At 46.9% G+C, this 25373-nt stretch overlaps 9 protein-coding genes and 1 non-coding gene across 10 annotated transcripts; 8 read left to right on the top strand and 2 right to left on the bottom strand.

Moving 5' to 3' along the window:
* Nucleotides 1–126: 126 nt before the first annotated feature.
* On the top strand, nt 127–3662 carry GGI43DRAFT_409162 (uncharacterized protein). Its single transcript, XM_083206471.1, has 8 exons — nt 127–443; nt 599–990; nt 1059–1339; nt 1411–1613; nt 1740–1996; nt 2054–2163; nt 2221–2347; nt 2408–3662. Exons 1-8 carry the CDS (start codon nt 336–338, stop codon nt 2997–2999), a joined length of 2070 nt encoding a protein of 689 aa, XP_083058778.1. The 5' UTR covers nt 127–335; the 3' UTR covers nt 3000–3662.
* An 18-nt stretch (nt 3663–3680) lies between these two features.
* Nucleotides 3681–3752, top strand: GGI43DRAFT_t149. The gene has a single exon. It is a non-coding gene; the product is annotated as a tRNA-Asp (tRNA).
* On the top strand, nt 3714–6070 carry GGI43DRAFT_409165 (TauD/TfdA family dioxygenase). Its single transcript, XM_083206472.1, has 4 exons — nt 3714–4714; nt 4789–5275; nt 5355–5660; nt 5734–6070. Exons 1-4 carry the CDS (start codon nt 4459–4461, stop codon nt 5906–5908), a joined length of 1224 nt encoding a protein of 407 aa, XP_083058779.1. The 5' UTR covers nt 3714–4458; the 3' UTR covers nt 5909–6070.
* Nucleotides 6071–6888: 818 nt separating this feature from the next.
* Nucleotides 6889–9697, top strand: GGI43DRAFT_428621 (amino acid permease domain-containing protein). The gene is made up of 8 exons (XM_083208988.1): nt 6889–7299; nt 7358–7597; nt 7684–7779; nt 7846–8102; nt 8168–8261; nt 8322–8633; nt 8701–8953; nt 9014–9697. Exons 1-8 carry the CDS (start codon nt 7020–7022, stop codon nt 9279–9281), a joined length of 1800 nt encoding a protein of 599 aa, XP_083058780.1. The 5' UTR covers nt 6889–7019; the 3' UTR covers nt 9282–9697.
* Nucleotides 9698–11634: 1937 nt separating this feature from the next.
* On the top strand, nt 11635–12755 carry GGI43DRAFT_385327 (uncharacterized protein; the record flags this gene model as incomplete). Its single annotated transcript, XM_083203640.1, has 4 exons — nt 11635–11795; nt 11893–12165; nt 12225–12365; nt 12437–12755. The coding sequence occupies 4 exons, from the start codon at nt 11635–11637 to the stop codon at nt 12753–12755; spliced, it is 894 nt and encodes a 297-aa protein (XP_083058781.1).
* Nucleotides 12756–12898: 143 nt separating this feature from the next.
* Nucleotides 12899–13462, bottom strand: GGI43DRAFT_409170 (uncharacterized protein). The gene has a single exon (XM_083206473.1). The coding sequence runs from the start codon at nt 13446–13448 to the stop codon at nt 13029–13031; it is 420 nt and encodes a 139-aa protein (XP_083058782.1). The 5' UTR covers nt 13449–13462; the 3' UTR covers nt 12899–13028.
* A 965-nt stretch (nt 13463–14427) lies between these two features.
* Nucleotides 14428–15931, top strand: GGI43DRAFT_94704 (P-loop containing nucleoside triphosphate hydrolase protein). Its single transcript, XM_083210558.1, has 2 exons — nt 14428–14842; nt 14951–15931. Exons 1-2 carry the CDS (start codon nt 14810–14812, stop codon nt 15839–15841), a joined length of 924 nt encoding a protein of 307 aa, XP_083058783.1. The 5' UTR covers nt 14428–14809; the 3' UTR covers nt 15842–15931.
* Nucleotides 15932–17885: 1954 nt separating this feature from the next.
* On the top strand, nt 17886–20012 carry GGI43DRAFT_94726 (S-adenosylmethionine decarboxylase). Its single transcript, XM_083210560.1, has 2 exons — nt 17886–18400; nt 18476–20012. Exons 1-2 carry the CDS (start codon nt 18289–18291, stop codon nt 19900–19902), a joined length of 1539 nt encoding a protein of 512 aa, XP_083058784.1. The 5' UTR covers nt 17886–18288; the 3' UTR covers nt 19903–20012.
* Nucleotides 20013–20369: 357 nt separating this feature from the next.
* GGI43DRAFT_409174 (H/ACA ribonucleoprotein complex subunit NOP10) lies at nt 20370–21236 on the top strand. Its single transcript, XM_083206474.1, has 2 exons — nt 20370–20686; nt 20767–21236. Exons 1-2 carry the CDS (start codon nt 20512–20514, stop codon nt 20781–20783), a joined length of 192 nt encoding a protein of 63 aa, XP_083058785.1. The 5' UTR covers nt 20370–20511; the 3' UTR covers nt 20784–21236.
* Nucleotides 21237–21292: 56 nt separating this feature from the next.
* On the bottom strand, nt 21293–22952 carry GGI43DRAFT_409176 (rRNA-binding endoribonuclease). Its single transcript, XM_083206475.1, has one exon. It carries the CDS (start codon nt 22756–22758, stop codon nt 21400–21402), a length of 1359 nt encoding a protein of 452 aa, XP_083058786.1. The 5' UTR covers nt 22759–22952; the 3' UTR covers nt 21293–21399.
* Between the last annotated feature and the right edge of the window lie 2421 nt (nt 22953–25373).

A 25373-nucleotide genomic window follows, 5' to 3' on the forward strand; every position in this document is an offset into this window, starting at 1 on the left:
ATCTACACAATCATAGATCTCATCATACCATCTGCCAGTGATTTGCTGTGGCACCACGCCACCACATTCAGCCAAGCATATCTTTCTTTTCAATCTATCTTTCCCATTGTCGGTTCGGGGTATAAATACGTCATATTTACCTAAAAGTAGCTTATTACTCCCTTTTTTTTTTTCTGCATCCAAATTTATCGCCCAACTTAAGACCCGATAAATCCAAGCTTTGGTGTGTTCTAGCAGCTAAGCTTGCAATAATACATGGATCTACATCCATACTGAGTGATTCAATTAGCATTTCGTATTTCTCACCAGTAAATTTTGATAATCCCGTCTCCAAAATGGGTGATGAACCTAGCCAGGAATTTCATGTCTGCGCTTCCCTCCGTCGGAAGTCGCAGGCCGAAAAGGTCGTCGAGAAAGAAGGCTGTTTTGGCCTTAGCCTGACGGTTAGTCTCCATCGCATTGCTCATGTTTTACTTCAGGAGAGCTCTTTGCAAGCCATGATCGTTCTGCAAAGGGGGGAGAAGAGAGATGAGAGAAGAATTTTTTAGAATTACTGTAATCGATCGCATTTCTCTATAAGCTAATGGCGATTGCTTAGCCCATATTCATTGGCATCTCAGCCATATCATCCGGATATAAGACGTACCTTGTTTCTTTTGCCGTTCGCGATTCTACATATTTGATCGATTTTGCCATTAAAACTGTCTCCGTAGCTGAACAAGGTTCTACAAACAATCATGACCACCTGGCAGACTATATCATCAAAGCCATCAGAGCATACGAACATCGAACTTTTACCAAGGTCATAGGTGCTGGACTTCCCCATGCACTACAGCCTCTAAGCCCAACACTATGCTCTCGCCTGTGGCTAGAACTGGACATTGTCCCTCTTGTTATTCAGCAGCCCCATGAGCATAAAGAAAGAATAAGCCTTTGGCTTAGCAAACGAGTGGATGAACAAGCCGATTCAATGGCACGAAAATGTATCATGTAAGCGACTTTTCAATGCAACATAAAATCCGGCATACAATTATTTGTACGAATGACGGATGAACTAGGAATTTCGGTCCTTCTTTGACTCCTCTCCTGCACGTTGCATGGAGTGGTGTCGTCGAGGTCGACGCTGGATTTCAAGCGCCACTCTTAACGGTCGAAAATTACAAAACCACTTGTGGTCCTGCGTCTTGGGAGACAGTTATGCATTATGCAAAAAACCTACGAAAGCACAAGACCAAAATAGCATTCTTTAGCAGCACTCCTCAAGGCGGCGGCGTTGCCCTGATGAGACATGCACTTGTACGATTCTCACGCGCATTGGGAGTAGATCTGCGTTGGTATGGTATGTTCAATGTTTTTTGGCTTTGTCCCTAATAGCACCTCGTTAGTTCAAGTATAAGCTGATGACTTCAGTGCCAAAACCTCATCCGGGTGTATTCCGCATCACCAAAAACATTCACAATACACTTCAAGGTGTGAGCCCTGAGGGTGAGCACATCTCTACAGAGGAAAAGAATTCAATCGTCGATTGGATTAGCGACAATGCCGATCGTTACTGGTTCTCTGACGGCGGCCCACTATGTCGACCGGATAAGGGCGGTGCCGACATTGTTATTGTGAGTCTCACTATTACCAAAACGAGCTGTAACTCTATATCGATGAGTCTCGCTCGTGAAATGTTTATATTACATAGCTATTCCAGTGTCCTATTATTTTGGCTCCTTTAATAACTGGATAAATAGATCGATGACCCTCAAATGCCATGTCTCATCCCGCTGATCAAGAAACTCACGCCATCGCGGCCAGTATTCTACAGATCACATATCCAGATCAGAGCAGATCTAATTGATATAGCTGGTTCTCCTCAAGCAGATATCTGGGACTTCCTCTGGCAAAATATTAAACAAGCCGACTTATTTATTAGCCACCCGATTCCCTCATTTGTGCCTCATACTGTGCCCAGAGAGAAAGTCCTCTATTTGCCTGCAACAACTGATTGGTATGTATAGCTCGTGGTAAATCTCAGGGATAGTAAACTTTACTAAAGGCTATATAGGCTTGATGGCCTGAACAAACCAATGGAGATCTGGGATGTTGGCTATTACGGTCATCTATATAACATAAACTGTCGCTCGCAACGTATGACAGAGCTACAGTGGCCAAGGAGTAAGTGGAAAGTGGCTGAAGCAACCGATTACTCTAACTAACAATTATTTACACTAGGAAAATATATTATCCAAGTATCTCGTTTCGATCCCGCCAAAGGTTTGCCGACTGTGGTGGATGCGTACGCGTGTTTTCGAGAGCAGCTTGAAAAATACAAAGCTATCGATATTCCTCAGCTTGTCATGTAAGCTTTCTTTCAATTTCCCAGATGATTTCATCCAAAAGATCTAGCTAACAGAACAAGCTGCGGGAATGCTTCTGTCGATGATCCTGATGGTACCATTATTTATGAACAAGTCATGACACAGCTGGAAACGCGATATCCTCACCTTATGAGCGATGTCAGCGTAATGCGCTTAGATCCTTGCGATCAATTGCTAAATTGTCTTATGGCCAACGCCCATGTCGTTCTGCAGCTTTCGACCTATGAAGGCTTCGAAATAAAGGTTTCCGAGGCACTACACGCCGGCCGTCCTGTAATCGCTACGAACGCTGGTGGCATACCTCTTCAGGTGAAAGACAAGATTAATGGATATCTTGTTCAGCCAGGAGACTGGAAAACCGTTGCCAACCATTTAATGGATTTATTTACAGACCATAAGCTACACGATCAAATGTCATATGCCGCGAAGACTGGCGTCAGTGACGAGGTGGGGACAGTGGGAAACGCCATTTCGTGGTATTACTTGGCCACGAAGTGGTCACAAAGAGGCCCAAAGCTTGAATTACTTGGTAACGCGCAGTGGGTTAATGATATGGCTCGTAATGAAGCTGGTCAGCCATATACAGAGGGTGAGAACCGTTTACCGCGCAACTTTGTGGGCTTTGGAAAATAGCTTTATTTACCTATGCCTCTGTAGTTTTAGGACAGGAAAATTGTAATCAAGAAAAATCCATACACAAATTCTGCAAGTCTTGTACGATTTATGGTGGTCTGCCTACAAGGTTCAGCCAATCTTCGACAGGTCAAAGTCATCTTGTTGGATCAACACCCTCTGATGCCGGAGAAGTGATATCTCAGCTATGACAGATTTTCTGATATCCGGTGCTTTCTATTGTTCTCACTGCGCTCTCCAAGGTCCCTATTATTGGCTTTTATTAAACCACCTACGCTGAATTATATATACTCTTCTGTTTTTGTTGGATTTTTCCAGCTCTATTTCTATTCAAGATAGTAAACAATTACCAGCACTTGGCTCTGCTCCCAGCGCTGGTTCTGTCGCCGGCGGCACAGGCCTAATCAACACCGTCAAACCGATAATAAAGACAACAGTCATAAATAATAAGCTACGCTTAAGTCTTATTTTTAGCCCTACTCGACCAGAAAGAATAATGCAGCATAGATCATGACCTTCAAGGTTTCCACATGTAGTCAGCAACAGAGAGTCGCTACTCTTATCTCGGCAAGGACGGGGACTAACACAACGCTCCCTAGTGCCAATCAAATTTAAGTAGAATATCGTCTCCCTCCCCGCATCCAATGATCCACCTACAACAGCCTACTAAAGACTGTTACATCTTCCGTAGTATAGTGGTCAGTATGCAAGCTTGTCACGCTTGAGACCCGGGTTCAATTCCCGGCGGGAGAGATCCGCCAAGCCTCTCAGAGGTTCTTCTTTTTTGGCAATTCTTTGGATAAACTTTTTGCCCCAAGCTGCTGTTCCCTGCTGGTGCTTTCAGAGAAAAGTGCGCGCTTATACCTACACGATCGTGCATCCATCATGCAGGTCATCTCCGCGGCAGTGTCGTATATCAAACCCACTGCTGTGGGCCATTGCAACAATGGCGAACGTGGAGGCGCCATATCGCTTTGAATGTGTCCAACGACAGCGTTTAATGTCTGCGGGGGCATTGTAAATTAACGGCACATAGCCGAGAATCCAATAATCAACGCCAGCTTGATTGGCTCGTTTCTGCTCCATCATTCTGTAACAAACAGCAGCTGAAGAAGCAATGCGGGATTGCGAGTCTTTGGCCAGTGATGGCGACATGAGAGCAGCTGATTTCCGGCTTAGGTAACAAGACTAATATCCTATCAGATGGGCCGAACTCACCCAACGTTCATGACGACATGTCGAGTGTAAGAGCTTCTAGCATTGTTTAGCCGATGGCGGAGTAGTGATTTGTCAATAGAAACGATCTGCCGATGGAAGCAAGCAAACAAATAAATTCGCTGCCACCGGCGGTCACGCGCACGATTGAACAAACTACCATATCCAGCGTAAATCCCTACACAAAGGTACACCTGCAGCCGGGCTGATTCTCTGTTATCGCAAAAGCGAATCCAACTTCAAAATGGCCGCCGCCGCTGTTCAAATTCCCAGACAGCCGGACATTTCATATGCCCCCGACTACGATAATTATCTCAGCCGTGTTAAACGTCGTCAGGAGAATGAGAAGCTGGAAAAGACGCTCCCGGAAGGCTTTCCTACCAAGCTTGAATCCGATCTCGTCTGGGATGGAAGGAATTTGGCCGAGACATATGATTGGAACTACGTCTTGACTGAGAGTGACATTGCTGAGATCGACGAGGCTCTTCGCCACTTCAAATGTGAGTCTCTCAAACGAGCTCTGGATTAAAAAAAAGTAGTTAAACGGAGATTATGCTCATACCGTCATTAACAGCATTGAACTTGGGCCTGGGCTACATCACCCAAGAGACTTTTCCCCTACCAAAGCTGCATGCTACTCTACGAGAGATTTCCAAAGAGGTTCATCTGGGTCACGGCTTCAAGGTCGTCAAGGGTGTACCTGTCGACAAGTACAGCCGTGAAGACAATGTCGCAATCTATGCTGGCATTGCCTCTCACATTGCACCTATCCGAGGCCGCCAAGATTACCAATTTGATGGAAAGCCAGCCGACGTGGCCCTTGCACACATCAAAGATCTCAGTCAGGAGATTGATCCCCACAAGATAGGCGCACCGGCCTACACGACCGACAAACAGGTTTTCCACACAGATTCTGGAGACGTAATTGCTCTCTTCGCTTTAGGAGAGCCGGAAGAAGGTGGCCAGAGCTTCTTGTCCAGCAGCTGGCATGTATACAACGAGCTGGCGGCCAACCGCCCCGATCTTATTCGCACCTTGTCTGAGCCTTGGGCAGTCGATGAGTAAGTGAAGATGAAGCCGAGAGGGCTTCACAACAAATAGATGCATTTAGACACTGTTGCTAACTCAGCTGTCCTAAAGATTTGGAAAGCGCGGCAGGACACATACGCTGAGGCCTCTTCTATATTTCCAGCCTGCCACCGAGGATACCCCCCAACGTATGATCATTCAATACGCGCGACGAACCTTCACAGGATACTGGGGCCTTCCTCGATCGACTGAAATTCCTCCGATTACTGAGGCCCAGGCCGAGGCACTGGATGCCTTGCACTTTACAGCCGAAAAATACCGCGCTGCGCTTGACTTCCACAAGGGTGACATTCAGTTTGCCAACAATTTGAGCATCTTCCATGCTCGTGAGAAGTTCCGAGACTCAGCAGAGAAAAAGTGAGTAATGAATGCTACAAAGGATTTTGAGGTTTAATATCACGTATCGCTGCTAATAATACATTATATATAGACGCCATCTCGTTCGTCTTTGGCTGCGTGACCCCGAGCTGGCATGGAAGACACCCGAGCCGCTGAATGACAACTGGGACAGAGTTTACAAGGATGTTAAGCCAGAGAATACTGTATTTCCGTTGGAACCAAGAGTCCGTAGCGCCAGCGACGGAGCTCCCAAGAAGTATGAGTAGAGGAGAAATACATGGAGATTCTAGGAAGGGTTATTAGCCCACGATACCCCACGACGGGTGGGCAGCCCCTTCACACCCATTTCAAGGGTGGTTTTCTAAGAATGGATAGTTATTACTACATAATGTTTCAGCTTTAGATTAGCTTCATCCAACCATGTTCAGCCTCCCTAGATCGTCTTTCGTAAAGATTAAGCCCATGTCGTCTTATATCTTCCTAAAATGGCATGACCTCTATATTCCTAAATTGTACAGGTCTCAGATCGTATCGTATCATCCAGACTAGGTCATAGCCGATCGTTCCCACAATTTAGTTGCACACGCATTATCAGCTTGCATAATCGTCTACCAACACGGCAAGTCAAGGCCTATAACAGAATCCTGGTACCACATCACATCACAATTGCGAATATGGCGACATAGTACGCAAATCTCTCAGAAAAAGCTGCTCATCTTCAGGTTTAGGGTAATTTCGGGCGTAGCAACCCAGCCTCCGAAGAGAGCTCTCTATTGTGCTCTCCACGCTCACTGAAGGAATCTATTTCCCCACACATCCCCCAAGTCGATAAAGTCATGTACGGCATGGTTCAGAGTTTAGTGCAATATCAAGCAAGGGACGATAAAGCGATTGCATGCATGTCCGACACCCCGTGTGTTCGGTCGCACATGGAGGCGAGGGTTCATAGAGTCTAGAAGTCGAGTCTAGAAGAGAGTCCAGAGGTGGCTTAAGCGAAACATGGTGAGTTTGTAGCTACATCAATTGCGTTATCGGAGCCTTGTATCATCGCCATCAATGGTATCACATCCGCTAGTCATGAATCTGGAGTGCCAAGTTTCCTCGCTACAGCACGCAGTGGGCGAAGATCATCTGCTTATAGCAATTTATGGAGAGAGCTGAGTGTATGTGGCACTGCACAACAGTAAAAGCAAAAAAACGCCCGCGGAGACACAGCTCGAATTATTGACCCATGTTCCAAGTGTGCTATTTCCCTCATTAATATATAGCAAGCTCATCGATAAGAACTTGTAGCCAAATATCTCTTGTTGGAAGCCATCCGTTGGTACCATCTGCTTCCTGATTTGCATCCAGCTGTTTGAGGTACATTTAAACGCAATGCCTTCATTTTGGCGGCGTCCTTTCCAGAGCAGTGAAGACTCTCAATCTGCTGAAGTAGAAGAGCGAGGATCATCATCAGACAGTGATCCGTCCGAGCTCGTTGCCGGAGGCACGTATTATGTCGCAGGGAAAGCAGCCAACAATAAAGAGGTATCTTATCAAGATGCCTCTGGTGCACCTGTTGAAGAATCATCACCACTAGGATATAATGTTGGGCCTATGACGATTCTGTTTCTGAATGTGAGTAAGATGATCGGAACAGGCATCTTCTCAACTCGTGAGCAAACCTCTTTATCTATACCTCCTCCATCTGAAGGCTAAAAAAAAACTCGCAGCCTCGAGCATTCTCAAAGGAACCGGTAGCATTGGTTTGAGTCTGATATGGTGGGCTCTTGGATTTTTAACTTCAACATGCGCGTTTTCTGTGTATCTCGAGTTCACATCTTATTTTCCTTCACGGTCTGGAGCCGAGGTGGTTTATCTCGAGCAGGCATTCCCACGGCCACGCTGGCTGATGTCCACTGCATTTGCTTTTCAGACAGTTATTTTGTCATTTAGCAGCGGAAATTGTTATGGTAAGTTTCCGGTTAATTTGAGCATGCAGGCGTTTAAATTGAGAATGAGGCCGGTTTAAAGTAGCTGACTTTGGATCTACAAACAGTTCTGGCCGAATATCTATTCAAAATGACGGATCACAACCCTACTGATTGGCAGCTAAAGGGAGTAGCCGTAGCTGCCTACACTGTTGCAGTCCTCGGTAAGTTCAATCTCTTCATTAATGTAAAGAAAAATGCGCAAAATAAAAGCTTACCTAGTAAAACAGCTGTGGTTTTGCACAACAAACATGCGTATCACTTCGCCAACGTAGTCGGTTTCATCAAACTCTCCACACTGCTCTTCATCTCCATTACAGGTTTCGTAGTCCTTGGAGGACATACTCGGATTAAGAATCCGACGGCCAATTTTCAGAATTCTTTTCAGGGAGCCGCTACCGCCTATGGAACAACGAACAGTTTGTACAAAATTATTTTCTCCTACGCCGGATTCGAAAATTCTTTCAACGTTGCCAATGAAGTCAAGGTACGCTTTTAAATCTCATCTCATGGATAGCTATTATTTTTTCATTTTCTTACGACTTTTCGTAGAATCCCGTGAAGAAAATTCGTCGCAATGGCTTCATTGCCATATGTACCGTTACAGTTCTTTATATTTTGACGGTTGTTGCTTATTACTCTGCCGGTAAGTTGCAAAAAAAAACTCGATTTAAACTCATTTCATCTCTAATTTAAGGCTCTGTAGTTTCGAAAGAAGATATTATCGAGGGCAAGCTAACTGTTGCCAATCTATTTTTCGTCAATGTTTTTGGAGACAGCAAGGGCATTAGGGCCCTCAACTTCCTGATTGCAATCAGTGCTTTTGGTAATCTGGTGGCGGTACTAATTGGATCCTCGAGGGTTATTCGTGAATGCGGTCGACAAGGTGTCCTCCCATTCACCAGCTTCTGGGTCTCAACTTATCCTTTCGGCACTGCTCTTGGACCATATCTGTTTAAATATGTCATTACTCTCGTAATGATCCTAGCACCCCCTGCTGGAGATGCTTTCAACTTTGGTACGTAATCAAGTATTTCTAACTTGGCTTGCTGTCTTTCCCCTCTTAATACTAATCAAAATTGCAGTTACTGATCTTGGTGTTTACCCTGGCTCTTTCTTTGACTTCTTAATGAGTGTTGGTCTTCTAATTGTAAGACATAAGCGAAAAGCCCTCAATCTGCCAAGGCCTGTGTTCAAAGCCTGGGATATCGCTATTTATTTCAGTATTCTCAAGAACCTCTACCTACTCATCATGCCGTGGTACCCTCCTGCAGGAGGAGCAACTGGTGGCGACGTTAGTTTCTGGTACGCTACGTATGTAGTTACCTCTGTTGGCATGTAAGTCTCAATTCAGCATACAGTGGCAGTTTTGGTAGTTCAAGAGCTAATATTTTAAAGCCTCGTGGGGTGTGCGGCCTACTTTTGGCTTTGGGTTCACGGTATTCCTCGCCTCCGAGGCTACAAAATCCGCGAAGAAGTGGTTACCCTTGACGATGGTGCGAAGAGTCATAAACTGGTCAAAGTGCCAAACTCTGAAGTTGAGGAATGGGATAAGAAGCATGACCATGCTGGACGCATCATCACGGACGCTGTTGATCTAGTCGACGAGGCACAGAGCAAAATTATAATTGCAGGAAAGGATGGCACTTTGTCTTCCACACAATAAGTTATTTGCTACGTAGAAATATCGACTCACTTGTCAATTTTAATTTACCAGCGCGTTCCATCCATGATCCTTAGATGCCACCTATTTGCTTTAACAGATAAGTTCCAGGCACCCGGCATGAAAAATGGCTACCATTTAATGAGAATGGGGACCAAATCTTTCGAGACGGCTCAGCCTCCACTCCCTTTAGTTTTATCCAACAAGTTAGATCTATGCTAATTATTGAATCACTCAATGTCTAGGTAGAATCGAAAATTTCGAGCTCAGACCAGCATACGTGGCGACGCTGGTGCCTCTTTGCCGTAAATGCACACCGCTATTGCAGCCATGATTCTCCCTTGCTTCAAAAAGCCAAACAAAATCCGAAACAAGCAAGTCAGCTGGCCTATGGATGCGTAAGTGTTATGCATGTGTTGAGCGTTATATGCCCCCCCTCTTTTTTGGCTGCCTCCTATCTATAATGCTGAGGCTCTGCAACTATTGACAAAATCAAGTGCATCTATTATGTTTCAGCACCTGACATTACCCAAAATTACCAGCAATCTTTCATGAGAATCATTCGTTGATTGAAAGGCCTCGAAAGTTTACATCTCACAGATAAATTTCTTGCGTAATGAGCGCTTACACCGTTGTCTTTCCTTGTGGCAGTGCAATGGATAGCGGAAAAAATTATCTATCTCAAGGATCTGCCAAGTCTCGCCATCATCCTAATTCTGTATTCGATACCATTGGTGTTTGTTTGCAGCCCAAATCTTGGCAGAGCACTATTCAGCCGAAATATTTTGATCCACCCAAACAATTAGCTTGACGGTTACTATTGATCCGCCTAAAATGGCTGGGAGATTTGATCAATTCTTTCCGAACTGATGATTCTATTATAACGCAAAAGAGATGAAATTATTACTTTAATTATGACTACACAATCTTATAAACATCTACGCGTAACACGATTGAACTTGTGTTGTTCAGTTCAAATTCTACGGGACATGAATCACATCGTCAGGCAGACCATAAAGACGTGCAGTACAAATAAGCTTAAAAGATAGATCAGATAAATATCGAGCAGATCTAAATCCGACGTATACGGCGGCCTGAACCGAGCACGCCTTTGCGCTTATCCTCGAATAGTAATCAATTTAAGATCCTTTCAATCTATGCCAAGGCTTCCCCGCTGTGAGTCATTGGCTACATGTGCGCTATCTCCCCGTAATATTTTCGGATTTGCGTCGAAACTAAACGTATTTCTTTTTCTCTCTTCTCAGCTGAGGGCCGTGAAACACGTCGGCATGGTTTCTTACACATCACTACTTGGCGCCAATGTTAGCTGAAAGAGCCGCAAGGATGTAGATATGAATAGTGTCTTTTCTCACTAGCTCAGCCTCCCAACCCGAATACTCATATAAGAAATGCTTGGCGCGCAAACAAGCCGCAAACTAAGGCAAATTGAACCTACACTAGATTAAACCATCATTATCTGCTACTAATACTTTTAAGCTTATACTATCCTTGCATCTTGCATACTGATACTGAGCTCTTGAGAAGGTTAGGGCAGGGATTCGAGAGTTTTTAGGACTGCTTCATATATGCCAATTGGGGCATAAGTTACATATTAAGACCATGGCGGTGAAACATGAACTGAGGTAGGACAATCTACTATTGCTACGCTTCACTATCCCAAGGACTGGCTTCAGATCAGACAGAAGGGGAAGTGGGGGAGAGGTGGAGAGTGTGTAACTCAAGAAGATGTCAGTGCGTTGGCCAACTGCTTGCCCGAGCTCTGTCTAAATGGCATTCTTCGTCAGCGTTGCAGATGGTGTATAATGACGGTTCAGTATAATGAGTGTAGCCTAATAAGACTTTTACGTATTCATCTTATCAGCTAAACAGCGGCTGCATACCATAGGTAGCTTTCCTCGTTCACTTCGCTCGTCCCTCTTGGTTATACAGATATAGTTGTAAATAGTCAATGCGCAGTTACCCAGGCATATGCGCCTCGCCGAAGATTTGTCTTCTTCTTCCCGTTTCCGGCCGCTGGCAGCACACTCCGCACAAATAAACGCCTTCAAATGACGAATCAAATATTCTCAAAACGCCACACGTCAGTTTTCCGATGCTATTGCGGCTTGGAAAAGTTGGGGGCTCGAGCTAAACACGGATCTTCAGCTGTCACTGCCATCCGCCAAGTCTTTGTTTCATCAGTGATCAACACAACTTCAACACTGGTCAGCATAGCTGCTATTATTCTGGCTCAGCATCACTTACATAGCTCCTTCCTCCATTTTTATCATCTTTTTACTCTCATTCTTGTCTTCTACTTCCAGGCTTATCCGACCTGGGCGGAATTTAAGATATAATGGAGGTCATGGCCCAGGCATTTGTTAAGGATGAGGATCTATGTAAGCAATATGCGCAGTTTGCATCCGATTTAGACCGATGGCATTTCAAGATCATCTACTGGTTCATGTTTGTGCTGAATCTCATGATTCTATTCATTGCGTCCTGGACATACACACAGTACGTCGTCTCCATTCCTCCCATTAGCTTATCGAGAGCCCGAGGTGAGATACGTAACAAAATTATATACAAACTAACGTATTGTTCCCAACAACAGGGGCCAAGAAGCTATCGAGCGATACAGCCATGAACCACAGAGGCGTTCAAGAAGCCTGATCAAGTACATGCTAATGTGTCTTGGCTGCGTCATCGTGTCGACCGCTGTCGTTATTATGGAAGCATTTGCTCTCCTGGCACTGCAGTTTTGTGATGGCGAGAATCTGATATCCCTGTACTGGTCTACGTGGACCATGACTCAGGTCGGATCGCTAATAGCGATGATGGGTATCATACTTGCCATGGCACACTCATTGAGGAACAGGAGGCATCCGTAAGTCTCTTTCCACTCATGAATAGACGAGAAGTCAAAATACTAATTATGGCTTCAAGGCCATGGGCTCTTGCTTTAGGAACACCAGTCCTCGTTATCGCTGGCTTCTTGCACCTCGTTCACGATTGCATAAAGAAGCGAGTCAACAAGATCAAGGATGGCCCTATACGGAAGAATAGCGTTCTTTCTATGAGCGAAGTGTAAGATAGTCTGATGATACACTCTTGCGGCGTTCATTTGCTAACAGGATTCGGCGGTGGCGGCGTTTTAGAAACACAATTCAAGGAAACGTTGAAGATGGCTTTGAGAATTCAACTTCGGTTTTGGGCGAATTCATTGGATTCACAGTGGATGGCGGTCCCATTGTCCGCTTCAGCGGCCCCATCTCCCTAAATCTAAACTCCGATAGTGGACCCGAGGTATTGGGATATTATGATGGCACCCGACCTGTGATAGCGTACCAAAAAGGATCCATTCGGTTTGTGCCTACGCCATCAAAAGGCAAAGAACGCGATCTGGAAGATTGTCAGCCACCACAGGATGAGAAATCTGCGGACAGGGCACAGGTAGCTCTATCGAAGACGACTTAGAGAGCATGATACGATGAAGAGATTATGTATTTTTCTGCTAGTACGTTGACTCATATATATATACATATGTATATAGGGGGTGTTTTTATATGGTGGCATTTTTCAATGCTTTAAGAAGGTTAATGCCAAATCTATTAGAAGCAAAAACCCGAGCACACCTCTCTACCAGCTCTAGCCATTCAACCTTGTCGCCCATATTCAAGATGATTACCATATCCTGCGTTTATTAGCAGGTAATTAATTAAGTATAACGAAGTAAACTTACTAAGGCGCTCAGCTGAAGTAGCATCTGGCAGACTTCCAGAGATAGTGGCCCAGAGGGGATCGAGTGGGTTCACAATCAGTACCCTTGGATTGACCAAAGACTAGCTTGGCCTGTTCCGATCCATCGCATGAACCCCCGGTATACAAAGTGCAATATGCGGGAACCGGAGTACTACTATCGTAACGATAAGCCCCAGCGAGATTGAGGCTGACCGTTCCAGAAGGTTGGGCAAAAGTAAAGCAAGTATCTTGAGGGAAACTAGGATCCGCGTCGAGGTAAGGCCAGGCATGGTCAGACTCTCCTATGTACTTTGTACATTTAGTGTCAGAGTAGAAGTTAAGCTGAAAGGCTTCGTTGGTCGTGTAAGCAGTGGTGGAAGCTGCAAGGCTGGCAATAGCCGTGAGGAAAATAGATTGAGAAAGCTTCATTTTAGAGGGATAGGCGTTGTATCAGCTTATTAAAATGGATGTGATTATTATAAAAGAGTGAAAACTTTTGGAGCAGTTTGTTAGAAGAGGTGAAACGATAGGTTTGTGGTTTGGATCAATTTGAATTCTAGGCCGATGAGTGGTGATGCTGCATTGTAAGATTAAAGATGGGAATAAGGTATTTTTTATACTTTAGTGTATAGTTAAACGTTATATCTATTTCACCGCCATTATATCAATGCATTGAACTATTTTGCAGTAGTTAAAAAGAGCCCGTATATTCTCACTGACCTGTAAGACCTTGTTAACAATTTACTCCAGGTTTATCTCCGAATAGCTTGCGGTGGCGTATTTACTACCATTGGTAACTAAAAAAAGATAACTATATTTCTTTTTATATATTTTACAGGCATTGTGAGATTTTAATTCTTAATTCATTTCTAAATTTATACAAATCCAAAACACCGGCATAAGGGATTTGAGTCGGTGCCTATACGAAATATTAATTCATCTAGGCTAAAAATATACAAGCTACATGGATTGACTGTTGATAATGTATTAATAACAAAAACCCCGGCGGTTACTTGCTGGGAGTGATTGTATCACTGGCTGAAATAAGAAAGAAGAACGGTCAATATTTGGCGAAATGGTCCGTCTTTCGAGATAAGAACAGCCAGTGGTTCAATCACGGCCATCTAGCCCATTGCTCTATGTCTAGAACATGGGCATCTTACTCACTGCTCACGATAAGGTCGATAACTTGAGGCTAGTTGCGATTGCAGAACATGTTTGGCAACTGCATTAAGCGATACAGCCGAATAATTGCATTCAGCAATACAAGAGCCATACAAGCGATTGTGCACGACTACATAATACTTGAAGTTGAGATACTAAAGCCGTGTGGTGGAGCACTGTGCTCGATTCTTCATCCACTGCAAACAGAGCCCATCAATTAAATTTACTCTCCTCGATAATTAGATACAGCCAACATTAACCAAATAAACGAATACAAGTCTCATCGACTCTCAGGCTGTCTCATGGCAATGCATCTCTGTGAATGCGTATGTTTGGTGTATCTTCAATATTAGATGTGCCAGTGACAGGCCGTATTTATGGAGGGGTTAGGTAAAGAGAGGTAGCATCGACATGTGATCATGGCGGGGCAAACTCCGGCCGAAGCCGCGCTCCGTTGACCGGCGCTTTTGCTGGAAGCTGCGCGCAACATTTCCATCTCCGTCTAATCTTACAAATCAGCCGCCGAGAGCCATTCGCAAAGCATCCTCCTGGCCTCTCTGGTCACCGCTTCTGATGCGCTTTGCTGCGCCATCTACGCATAGATTAAGCAGAGCAGCTGAATCATCATGGGCTTAGAGAAGGTCAAGCACATTGTGCTGGTACGTCCAACATCCACCAGAAGCACAGCTGCATCTTGTCGCATCGTTCATTTTACCTACAATACTGGCGGCGCATCAAGTAACTGACCTGGTTTCTGCGGTTTTTAGGTGCTGTCCGGCAAAGGAGGCGTGGGCAAGTCCTCAGTGACAACGCAGCTGGCCCTGTCCCTCACGCTCGCCGGCCACTCGGTGGGAATCCTCGATGTCGATCTGACCGGCCCGTCCATCCCGCGCATGCTATCGATCGAAGCATCCAAGGTCACTCAGGTGCCAGGAGGATGGGCGCCAGTTACTGTCCACGAGGCTGATCCGGAGAATGGACTGGGCAGCTTGCACGCCATGAGCTTAGGGTTCCTGCTGCCCAAGCGAGGCGACGCAGTGGTTTGGAGAGGCCCAAAGAAGACTGCCATGATTCGACAATTCCTCAAGGATGTGTTATGGGCCGAGACGGAATACCTACTCATCGACACGCCGCCGGGAACCAGTGACGAGCACATTTCGCTGGCTGAAACGCTACAAAAGGATGCTCGGCCGGGTCAAGTGGCTGGCGCAGTGGTTGTTACGACGCCGCAGGCAGTGGCGACGGCAGACGTGCGCAAAGAGCTAAACTTTTGCGTCAAGACTGGCATTCGTGTGCTTGGAGTGGTGGAGAACATGAGCGGCTTCGTATGTCCACACTGCTCAGAGTGCACCGACATCTTTGGATCTGGGGGTGGCCGGTCCATGGCAGAGGAGTTCAAGGTTCCTTTCCTGGGCTCCGTACCGATCGATACACAGTTTATTACCCTCGTTGAAGAGGGCAAACGGCCGTTTTATCCAGTGGGCACAGTGGTGAATGGCCGGGACATTTCAACGGCGCCGCCAGAGGGCGACGAGAAGCAGGACGGTAAAGATGATGGGACACTGGTGGACAAGTACAAGGACTGTTCGCTGTTCCACATATTCAAAGACATCACCGCACAGGTTGGAGAGAAAGTTGCCAGCATAGGGAATACATGAATCCGTGTTACGCCTACACTTGTCGGCCAGTCCCTGGTGGTGTGCGGCAGTGCAATATGAGTGACGGAGCTGTGGCGAGCCGTGAGTGCCATGAGACAGCCATATATCCCTTTGGAGAGCGGGTGCTCCTTTATTACGCGTGCGAGTGACTACTGCCAGTAAGCCGTGGTAGCACTCCCATGCGTAGCTATACCAGATGTGACTTTGTCAAGGAAGAGTCGAATCGCATGAGTACTATGAGATGCTCAATGAGACATGCCATGTACTCGGAGCGTCTGTGCTACACGCGAAGAGGCAATATGTTATTCGCAGCTACGTATCATAGCCTCCGCTTAGAGTCCCAGCAGTAAATGCACAGTAGCTACATAATGTAGGGTCAGCATTCGACTTGCAGCAGTTGTCCCTTGCCTTTGAAACTGCTGTGCATAGTAATACGAGCGGGTGAATGATATAGTATAATAAACATTACGCATCTATTCATGTGTGATTGTGTAACTGTATCGCAGTGCTCTTTAATTATTTCCCGTAGTTGCCCGTAGCCAGCCAGCGACATCATGCACCGGTTCTTTCTAACCCACAGCGGCAAAGTATAAAACTCAATTGCTCGGTTCCAGTTGGCGCAAACACCGACAGCGATGAAAGAGTCGGTATAGCATGGCTTTCCCCTCAGCAAGGCGCTGGTAGCTGCCAAGTCTTACTAGAGACGGTATCAAATCTTGGGAGTCCATCTAGTAATATTCGCAGCTCAATCACAGTCCAGCACATGTAATACATGCAAGCACACCCTGTGTCATTTCGTCATCCAGAAGCCACCCAGCATCAATCAGTCTCCAGGCAGAGGCGTTTCCAACCTGCTTCTTGTTCCGGCAGCCCCACCGTCCCGTCTATCCAACACGCCGATTTGATTGGCCAGCGCAAGAGAGTTTTGTTCCACATTACGTATCGTGCCAATGTACCTGGCCATCAATTGTGGGTACCTCGAAAAAAATTACAGCGGTCGTGAGCCTGCAGCTACTATTGAGCACAGCTGTGGCATATAACGATTTGCAGATGCTCACAAAGCACAAAATATATTCAGATAGACATCTAGCATTTCTCGCGTATAACCTTGCAAATCGTCTTTTGTCACAGTATTCGTCTGACTCCCTGAGCCACTATATTACCTCGTACTCAATGCAAGGAGCGAGAAACGTTGCCACGTCGTTTGCATCTCTTGTCATGTCTCGATAATTTTTACCTTTTTTTCGCCCATAGACTCCTTGCGTGTTAGTGGGGACCTGCACCGCCAAAATGTACCTGGCAGTACCTGCACAGACCTGCTGCCCAGGCGTCCTAGCGCCGCAGCCAAGTACTGCAGCGTACCCATCACCGACCCCCGATTGGGCTGCGTCGAGCATCACACAAACACAACCCTCGCAGCCAAAATCAAAATCCAAACCCGCACAAACAATTGCAAAACTTTGTTCCCGCAGTCTGCTGTCCGAGTTTTGCCGTCCGTCTTGTGTCCATCTTGTGTCCATCAGCGAGGCATCCACTCTCCTCCACCAGCCACTTCTCTGCCGACCAACGAGCGACACGTCTCGTCCCCGCGGGGAGATAGAGAGATAAAAAAAAAAACTAGGGAAAAATATATCGCCCTACTGCTTGCGCCTCCATTTTGCACGCAGCAACACGCCCATCCGCTTACCGTCACACGACCGCTTGTCGATTCGGGAAAAGCCTCTTATAGCTCTTCTCTGGTGATTTTCACATTGCTGGATATGAGTAGCTAGACGTTCTGCTTGTCCTCGAAAGACACTCTCAACCGGCCGCTTTGTCCAGTGGCCCGACTGACCCTTCTCTGGTTCTTCTCTTGGCCTTCTATGCGATCAACTGATCTCCTGCGATTCCTCTTTTCGCGACCTTCCAAGTATGTTTTCATGTTTATTTCCTAGCTTCTCCATCTCCATCTTGAGCTGCCAGAGCTCCATCTATAAAGTGCGATGGTCGCGTGTGGATGTTGAAGAACTAACCATGCTTCTCTCTCTAGGCCTCGATAGCACCCCTTCAAGCAACACAGAATTTGAATAGCTTCCAAATAACGCCTCTTCTCTACCAATCCAACCACCAATCTCGGTACTACTCCCTGGGTATCGGGAAATACAACACTCCGCGCAACATTTCGTCACAGAAACGGTTCTTCTACCCTCTCTGTCCTCAGCCTCCTTGACGTCTTTCTACAGACGTTAGGCATCTTTACACTATCCCCCATTGCTGCTGGCTTCCGCCAGCGTCGTTGGACTCACCACATTCCTGTGGGCCTACTCTCTCAAGCAGACGCCGCAAAGTCTGTTTGAGTGGCAGCTAGTGCTCCGCGGACTCATCGTCAGAGGGGCATCACCGCGTTTTCTCCAAGTCGACGTTTCTGCTTTTAGCTACTTGCAGTAGCTGCAAAGTTATTAGCAACAATGGCCAATCTTTCAGTCCCCAACAATTATACCTTTTCGCCTTCCTCGGCAACCCACTTGACAATCAACCACGATGTTGCTGCCGAGTTGGACTCCACTTATGCCTTTGAAGGTGCGTTGCTTCTATAAGCATTCTCCTATACTTTTTCTGTCCAAGATCCTGGTAAACTGACAAGTAAATAATCAGGACCTGAAAAGCTGCTAGAGGTGTGGTTTGCGCCCAGTGCTTCGGCGCTGCCCACAGGCGCTCGCCCCAATGGTCTCAAAGCTGTGGCTGCTGACACTTGGGTGTCCATGCTTGATATGGTCAACTGCAAGATTCTCTCGGTTCTCGAGTCCGAGACTGTTGACGCCTATCTTCTCTCCGAGTCTAGCATGTTCGTCTTTCCCCACAAGCTCATCCTGAAGACTTGCGGCACCACCACCCTTCTCCTGGGACTTCAGCGCATGCTCCACATTGCTGCTGAACATGCTGGCTTCAGTTTTGACAACGCTGCGTCCGCTCAGGAAATCAAGGCCGTCGCCACTCCTTACCGCGTGTTTTACAGCCGCAAGAACTTCCTCTTCCCTGACAAGCAGCATGGCCCTCACCGCAGCTGGAAGCAGGAGGTCAAGTACTTGGACGACATGTTTGACGGCGGCAGCGCCTATATGGTTGGAAAAATGAATGGAGACCACTGGTATCTCTATATCACGACCCCGAACCGAATGTTCACTCCCCCCTTGACTCCTGACTCGGAGAGCAACGAGGTGGCTCCAACCAGCTTCACCATTCCCGCCAGCTTTAGCAAAATGGGATCTATAGCAAATGCCTCTGACGAGACGCTCGAGATTTTGATGACGGATCTCGATCCGGAGAATGCCAAGCAGTTCTACCTGTCACACGCGAGTGCGGTCGCGTGTGATAAAATGTCGGCTGAAGCCAAAAAGGCTCGCAGCGATGCCGCCGACAACCTTGGTGGACTCTCGACTCCGCTTGAGGAGGTGGACGTCTTTGCTGATGGCATCGAGTCCGACTTGCATGAGCCGTGCGAGAAGCTCAAGGAGCTGGAGGCTCTGACTACCGAGGGCCATGCCCTGGGCACTGTCGTGACGGAGCAATGTGGCCTCGCCGATGTGTACCCTACCTCGGTCTACCCAGATGCCCGCATTGATTCCTACCTCTTCAGCCCGTGCGGTTTCTCTGCCAACGCCATCATCCCTCCCCCCTCTGCTCAAGAGGAGAGCCAGGGTGGCAACAATGCCGGACACTACTTCAGCGTCCACGTCACCCCTGAGACCGGCTTCTCGTTTGCTTCCTTCGAGACCAACGTTCCAGGAGGCCAGAGCGGACGCACCACTGCTGAGATCATCGAGCACGTTGTTGAGATCTTCAAGCCGGGCCGCTTCAGCGTCACCTTGTTCGAGGCCAAGGGCCGTGGCGATAACCCCTACGGCTTGGCGAACCCCGAATCAAAGGGCGCTGCGGCTCTCCGAATTGTTGACTCCGTGCGCGGATACCGTCGCATTGATCGCATTGTGCATGATTTCGAGGACTACGACCTCGTGTTCCGCTTTTATGAGCGCGAAGGATGGGCTGGTGACAAGAAGGCCCGTGTTGGTGAAGAGATGTAAAAGGGTGCCGGCTTGTGATGAATTCCAGGCGGCTACAGTAGGATGTTGAAAAGATGTGTTGGATTTGGGCTGGGTTTTGAGAAGATGCTCTCTCAGTTTCATTCTGGACATTCCTTTTATGGACGAAGTTCTTTTCGTCCTCATGTTGAATATTTGTTTCGAGTTTTGGCACTGTTGGCCAAAGTTATTTGTAGTTTTGCATAGTTATTTGCTTATTCGTTCATTGAAAAGATGTCAACTTCTCACTTTGATGATTCGCTACCTTTACATAGTTTTCTTGAAAGTGATCAGTATATTTAATTTTATTTACATTCGCTGTAATTAATCTGAATTCAATTCGTCTTAAACTCAAGCTTTGGCTGAATTGATCAAAGTTGGCTGTACTAGTACTAGCGTAGTGGCTTATCGATAACATCGGCCTCCACTCACCAATTTTTTTCGCCCAGGCCAAAGGCGCATCACCAAAAACTTCATCCTCGCTCCTCGCCAAACGTACGAATCAGTGACCAATTGTACCGCCACATCACATCCAGTGCCGCTACAATTCCTTGTCCACTACCGCCTCGTCGATAAAATCCACCTTTAACCTCTCAAATCTAACCGCCCACCATGCATTTGATGTACACCCTCGACGCCAGCGGCAACCGCCTCTACACCCTCAAGAAGGTCGCCCACGGCCAGGTCACCAAGTCTGCGCACCCTGCGCGCTTCTCCCCCGATGACAAGTGGTCTCGCCAGCGTGTTACCCTGAAGCGCAGATTTGCCCTGCTCCTGACCCAGCAGAGTGAGTGAAGCCTTGTGTAGTTTTGCTGCTAAAACTCTTTACTTTTTTTTTTCTCACGTGTCTAACACTATTATTACCAGAGGCTGAGGCTATGTAAATTTGCGACATTGAGATGTCATCGAGGCGATCAGCAAGCCATAGGCAACTCGCTTGGGAGAGCCCATAATGAGCGTATCTTCTTTTGAAGTGATATCACCGACAGCTTCTCTACGGATTCCAACATGAGAGATGATGAACGGGCTTGGATAGATTACGTGGGCGAGCATTGAAAAGGGGAGAATTGCACGACAAGAGACTACCTCGAGAGGTACAGGCAAGTCTGACAAGGAGCTTTTCGACTGAATGGAGGGGAGCTATCGAAAATACTATCTGGAATTGGAAAAACTTCTTTTTTCTCCATGATTGGGAAGGGAATTTGGCGTTTCTTAGGCGACTGGTAGTGGGAGATTCTATGTTTTCATATCAGCTGTTTACGTGTTACTTGGGCACATTTGCATCTACGCAGGATAAAAAAAAAATACAAGCCTCGTCGAGAGGAACATACAAGCAATTACTGCTCTCCATCAGGGCCAACGTAGATCTCGCCTTGAATTTACACCATTGTGATTATTTTTAATTTGCACTTTTATTTTCCGTCTATCTTATTCCATTTTGTTTTCCTGATCTCATTACTCTTTATATACAAGTCCAGCCAACCAGTTTCCCATCTACATTTACCTCTTCCGCCTCGAGTTCACATTTCGTCCAGCACCAACCTTGATCTTGCCACCCGCTCCAGACCTATGGCCAGTCAAAAGACCCGGCAAGAAATCATCGTCCATGAGATCCTTCTTCCTTTGTCTTCGCTGTTCATCCAGGGCCTTGGTATGCTCCTTCTGATCCTCGGTCAAGATCAAATCTCTGCCCCAGTTATTCTTGCCGCCCACATTCTTGGGCAGTCTTCCGTTGGCGCTGCCATGAACCGGCTTCGGCACACTAAACACATTTCCCCTAGTGTTCCACTGGAAGCCTTGCTTGAGGTGGATCTTGAAGTTGCCGTGCTGGTCCGTCGAGCAGCTTGTCCTGGTAAGAGTGCTCTGGCCGCACTTGGGACAGAATTGCTTGTCCATGTCTTTGGTGATGTTAAAGCAGCCATGGCAGCGCAGCACCCATGTCTTGAGATATGTGATGCGAGACATGGACGGCGTGACGAGGTTGAGGTTGATGCGCAGTGCAACGTTTTGCATGGCGTAATCAGAGGTCAGGATGGCAGCCTGTAGAGTTTTGGGAGGGCCATTGTCCTTGGTACCATTTGCGCCAGAATCTTTAGCCTGTTGCTTCTTGAGGTTGGAGGGAGTGATCCAGCCTTCCTCGTCAGAGTCTTCCGCAGCCTCTTCAGGTTGTTCTTCAGGTTGTGCTGCCAAAGAAGACGTAGGGGCGTTCTCAACGGTATCTGATGTGTTTGACTCCTCAAGTTGCTCTTCACTGCTGCCCATGGCCTCCAGGCTGAGACTCTGCAAATCCTCGTTGAGCTTTGTCTCGGTATCTGGCTGAGGCTGGGACTCTGGTTGGTCATTCGCGACCTCTGGGCTGTTTTCAGAATCGGCCTGTTGAGCCTCCTCGACTTGTTCCGGCTTCTCCTTCTCTTCTTCTGTCGTTTCTTTAGCCTGCGGCCGTCCGTTTACACTTTTCTGGCCCGGTGTATTCCTCAGTCTCCAATCGCCGCCATTCCTCTCGCATTCCAGCTCATATCCCAGCGCAAGCACCTCCATATCAGGTTTGCTGAGTACTCCATAGTCACCAGTCTTTTTCGCAAAGTCGGCAATAAATTTTAAGCTTTCTGGCCTTGGGGATCGTATGGTGACAAATGGCAGCAGTGTCGTTTCCACTCGAGAACGGGTCGCGGCGTCGCGGATTTCGCTGATGATGTTGGGGAGGGTATATAGCTTTTCGGCCTTGGCGATGAGGACACTGGCTGGAGGATCGTTCTTGATTAATGGACCGGTATCAAGGACAAGGCTGTGAATCGGTTTGAACGCTGTGACATTTGGAGTCGTAGATGGCTCGGTGGGTTGAGCCAGCGGGGTGGCCATGATGGCGTTGTGTATGGCGATCTAACAAGGCTTTTCGAACCTGATGAGACTAATTTTTCAAGTCGCAAAGTACTTTTTGAATCTATTTTAATGGCAAATTTGCACAACGGAGCAGAATCTGGGCTGGTATGGCTGAGAAAAATGGCTTTGATGATGCTTGTACGTCGCTTTTTTTGGAGGGGCAATATCGCTACACACAAAATTTAGATGCCGATAAGATAAGAATATTGAATTTTTGGTTACCAAGCGCCGGATGAGGTAAGCACGTGCAAGTTGAGCCGCTTCGTAATGCACTAGTGAACTTGTCCAGCACATGTATTCAGCTACATGACATGTACCTACCCTATACCTTGATCTATTTTTACAATTTTTTGTATTTTCTTACAATCAATCTCGTACATAATAGAAATGTAAGAATAGATAGATTTACAGCTAACAAGGGATCTTTCCCCTCAAACCAATACCTGTAATATCTGATTAGTGTACTCTACTTTGCGGGGGGGTTCGTATCGCGAGGCGAGGTTGGAGAGACATGGGTCAAAGGGCGTGGAATACATGCTTCTAAACTATCGTTGCAACCCTCCAACTTTTAGGGTGTATGGATCCCAATGAACCAACGCATGTAAATGGATCTTTGAAATTAAAGAGTAGAAAACAGCAGATATGCAAGCAAGCAAGGTTCCATGGGACTGTTGTACCGATTACACGTATCTTACAACATGCAAGGTCGCATGATAATCAGATGATGAGCTTGATATGTATCAGAGAGCATCTCCTGTAAGTGTGTCGAGCAGTCGCTTATCTCGAGATCCATGCAGATACATAGACAGGCCTTGAAAATGATCAGCACTTGGCTCGGAATTTGTTTCCTGTTTACGGGGTACGGGAGAGATAGCGTGCTGCACTAGATGCATGATTCCATTTCAAAGCTGAGGTGGATGGCTTTGTTGTCGATGCAACGCCATTCATGCTATATCCAATATGGTTTACTCCCTTCTTAGGATGATGTTTTACCCTCCCTCTTATCTCGGCTCTTCTCTATCAATCGGCTGGCTGTTGGACCTCTATTGGTGGAACTGGGCATGGGATAAGTACTAGAATAGAATGAAAATGACTGGAGTGACTACTTTATTTTTGCCAGATGGTCTGTGAGGCATCCTTTTGCTGGTTAAATGACGAGAAAATTTCAAATCCCCTTGAGACGAGCTATTATCGGCTTCGTATGTGCTACATGTATGCATGGTGGTCTATGCATTGACTATTGATGTCTGCCTGTCCTAGTGCAGCGATTATGCAACGCCGGATATATCGGGCAGCTCCTTTGACGTAACAAGGATCGGAATCGTTCTCTGCATTAGCTGAGAAGTTTCCATTTGTTCGAGAATGTTTAGGCGCGTTGATTGCCACCCGGAATCACCCAGATCACATGTAATCTGTCCGCATTGAGTAAGATAATCGGCGAAGGATGCTTCGATCAGAACTGGTGCAACGACGATTGTTATGAAGAGGCTAATGCATGACGTGGAACGATCTGTGCGGCGTGCGTTGTATTTTGAAACAATGTTAAGTAATGCCCATGGGGAACGCCGGCGGAGCTCACTACTCTATCTAATGGACGACTCCATAGGCTCTCCAAACAACGAATGACGAGCAAGGCTATTACGAAAATTTGAAAATATGTGCAAGGAGCGCCTTGGGGATCTTTCTGGGGTTCTCCAACCCCAGAGTATCTATTGAATAATGTGTTGTCATTTTGAAATGCCCGCACGGGGCTACCCCAACCCGACTGGAGTCCTCATTACGATTCGTCCAATGGAAGCAACATAGAGTTGGAGCTTGAGTTGGGGTTGTCGATGTGGAGAGCGAAATTGCCTCGTTCCGTCGCTTCTCAAAGGTAATTTGGCCGCCGCCACAATATGGTTGTCTTGTCTTTTTGCCTCTCAGCTACACCACGGGCCCCATGTAGAGGGCGTGGGGAAAATGCGGTCTACAAGTACAACGCCATGGTTACGCATCTTTATTACACGTATCTTGATGGTTCAACAACCGGCTCATGGCAGGGGGCAGGATATGTCACGGTAATCGGCCGTGATGCTACGTAGGCCGGGGCATCTCGGGCCTGTGCTCAATACGGCGAAATGGCAGACATGGGCGCGGCTGATGAAGATTGGAGCGAGCGATTGGGCCACCAATAACAAACATGACGGCGGCGCTGGGCGGGCTAAAGAGTTTCCCGCTGTTCCGCATCACCCGCCTCTTGTGATGGAGGGGAGGAGACGCGCGCATGTTGCAAGTTGGTTTACTGTAGATGACAAAACAAACACACACACACTCGATAGAGCACACATTCAAAGTCGGGATATGCGACTCGAAACGGGCACGGCAGATGCTGGGCGGGCGCGTGTCAGCTGCTCGACATGACTAGAAGCTGTTTCGAACGTTCTAAAAAAAAAATGAATGAGTCTTTTGGTGTGCTGATGGACGCCGCAACGAATGCGAAGAACAGCACGATTACGGCACAGTAATACGAAGTTTGGAATAGCTCCGTTAGGCAGCTTTCGAGAAGGCGCGTGGAAGTGATCGCCGGCAGTAGCGTCGCCGCGCCAGGCCGCAAA

The sequence above is a fragment of the Trichoderma evansii genome (genome assembly GCF_050947405.1).
Source record: "Trichoderma evansii strain SZMC 28006 chromosome Unknown GGI43scaffold_15, whole genome shotgun sequence".
Taxonomy (NCBI): Eukaryota; Fungi; Ascomycota; class Sordariomycetes; order Hypocreales; family Hypocreaceae; genus Trichoderma; species Trichoderma evansii.

Coding starts and splice junctions, on each gene's coding strand:
- GGI43DRAFT_428621 (XM_083208988.1), top strand. CDS start 7,020: ATGCCTTCATTTTGGCGGCGTCCTTTCCAGAGCAGTGAAGACTCTCAA. Junction 7,780..7,845: donor CTACACTGTTGCAGTCCTCG/GTAAGTTCAATC, acceptor CTAGTAAAACAG/CTGTGGTTTTGCACAACAAA. Junction 8,634..8,700: donor TGGAGATGCTTTCAACTTTG/GTACGTAATCAA, acceptor TCAAAATTGCAG/TTACTGATCTTGGTGTTTAC.
- GGI43DRAFT_94726 (XM_083210560.1), top strand. CDS start 18,289: ATGGCCAATCTTTCAGTCCCCAACAATTATACCTTTTCGCCTTCCTCG. Junction 18,401..18,475: donor CTCCACTTATGCCTTTGAAG/GTGCGTTGCTTC, acceptor GTAAATAATCAG/GACCTGAAAAGCTGCTAGAG.
- GGI43DRAFT_94704 (XM_083210558.1), top strand. CDS start 14,810: ATGGGCTTAGAGAAGGTCAAGCACATTGTGCTG. Junction 14,843..14,950: donor AGGTCAAGCACATTGTGCTG/GTACGTCCAACA, acceptor TGCGGTTTTTAG/GTGCTGTCCGGCAAAGGAGG.
- GGI43DRAFT_409170 (XM_083206473.1), bottom strand. CDS start 13,448: ATGAAGCTTTCTCAATCTATTTTCCTCACGGCTATTGCCAGCCTTGCA.
- GGI43DRAFT_409176 (XM_083206475.1), bottom strand. CDS start 22,758: ATGGCCACCCCGCTGGCTCAACCCACCGAGCCATCTACGACTCCAAAT.
- GGI43DRAFT_409162 (XM_083206471.1), top strand. CDS start 336: ATGGGTGATGAACCTAGCCAGGAATTTCATGTCTGCGCTTCCCTCCGT. Junction 444..598: donor GTTTTGGCCTTAGCCTGACG/GTTAGTCTCCAT, acceptor GCGATTGCTTAG/CCCATATTCATTGGCATCTC. Junction 1,614..1,739: donor GCGGTGCCGACATTGTTATT/GTGAGTCTCACT, acceptor CTGGATAAATAG/ATCGATGACCCTCAAATGCC.
- GGI43DRAFT_409174 (XM_083206474.1), top strand. CDS start 20,512: ATGCATTTGATGTACACCCTCGACGCCAGCGGCAACCGCCTCTACACC.
- GGI43DRAFT_409165 (XM_083206472.1), top strand. CDS start 4,459: ATGGCCGCCGCCGCTGTTCAAATTCCCAGACAGCCGGACATTTCATAT. Junction 5,276..5,354: donor GAGCCTTGGGCAGTCGATGA/GTAAGTGAAGAT, acceptor GCTGTCCTAAAG/ATTTGGAAAGCGCGGCAGGA. Junction 5,661..5,733: donor CGAGACTCAGCAGAGAAAAA/GTGAGTAATGAA, acceptor CATTATATATAG/ACGCCATCTCGTTCGTCTTT.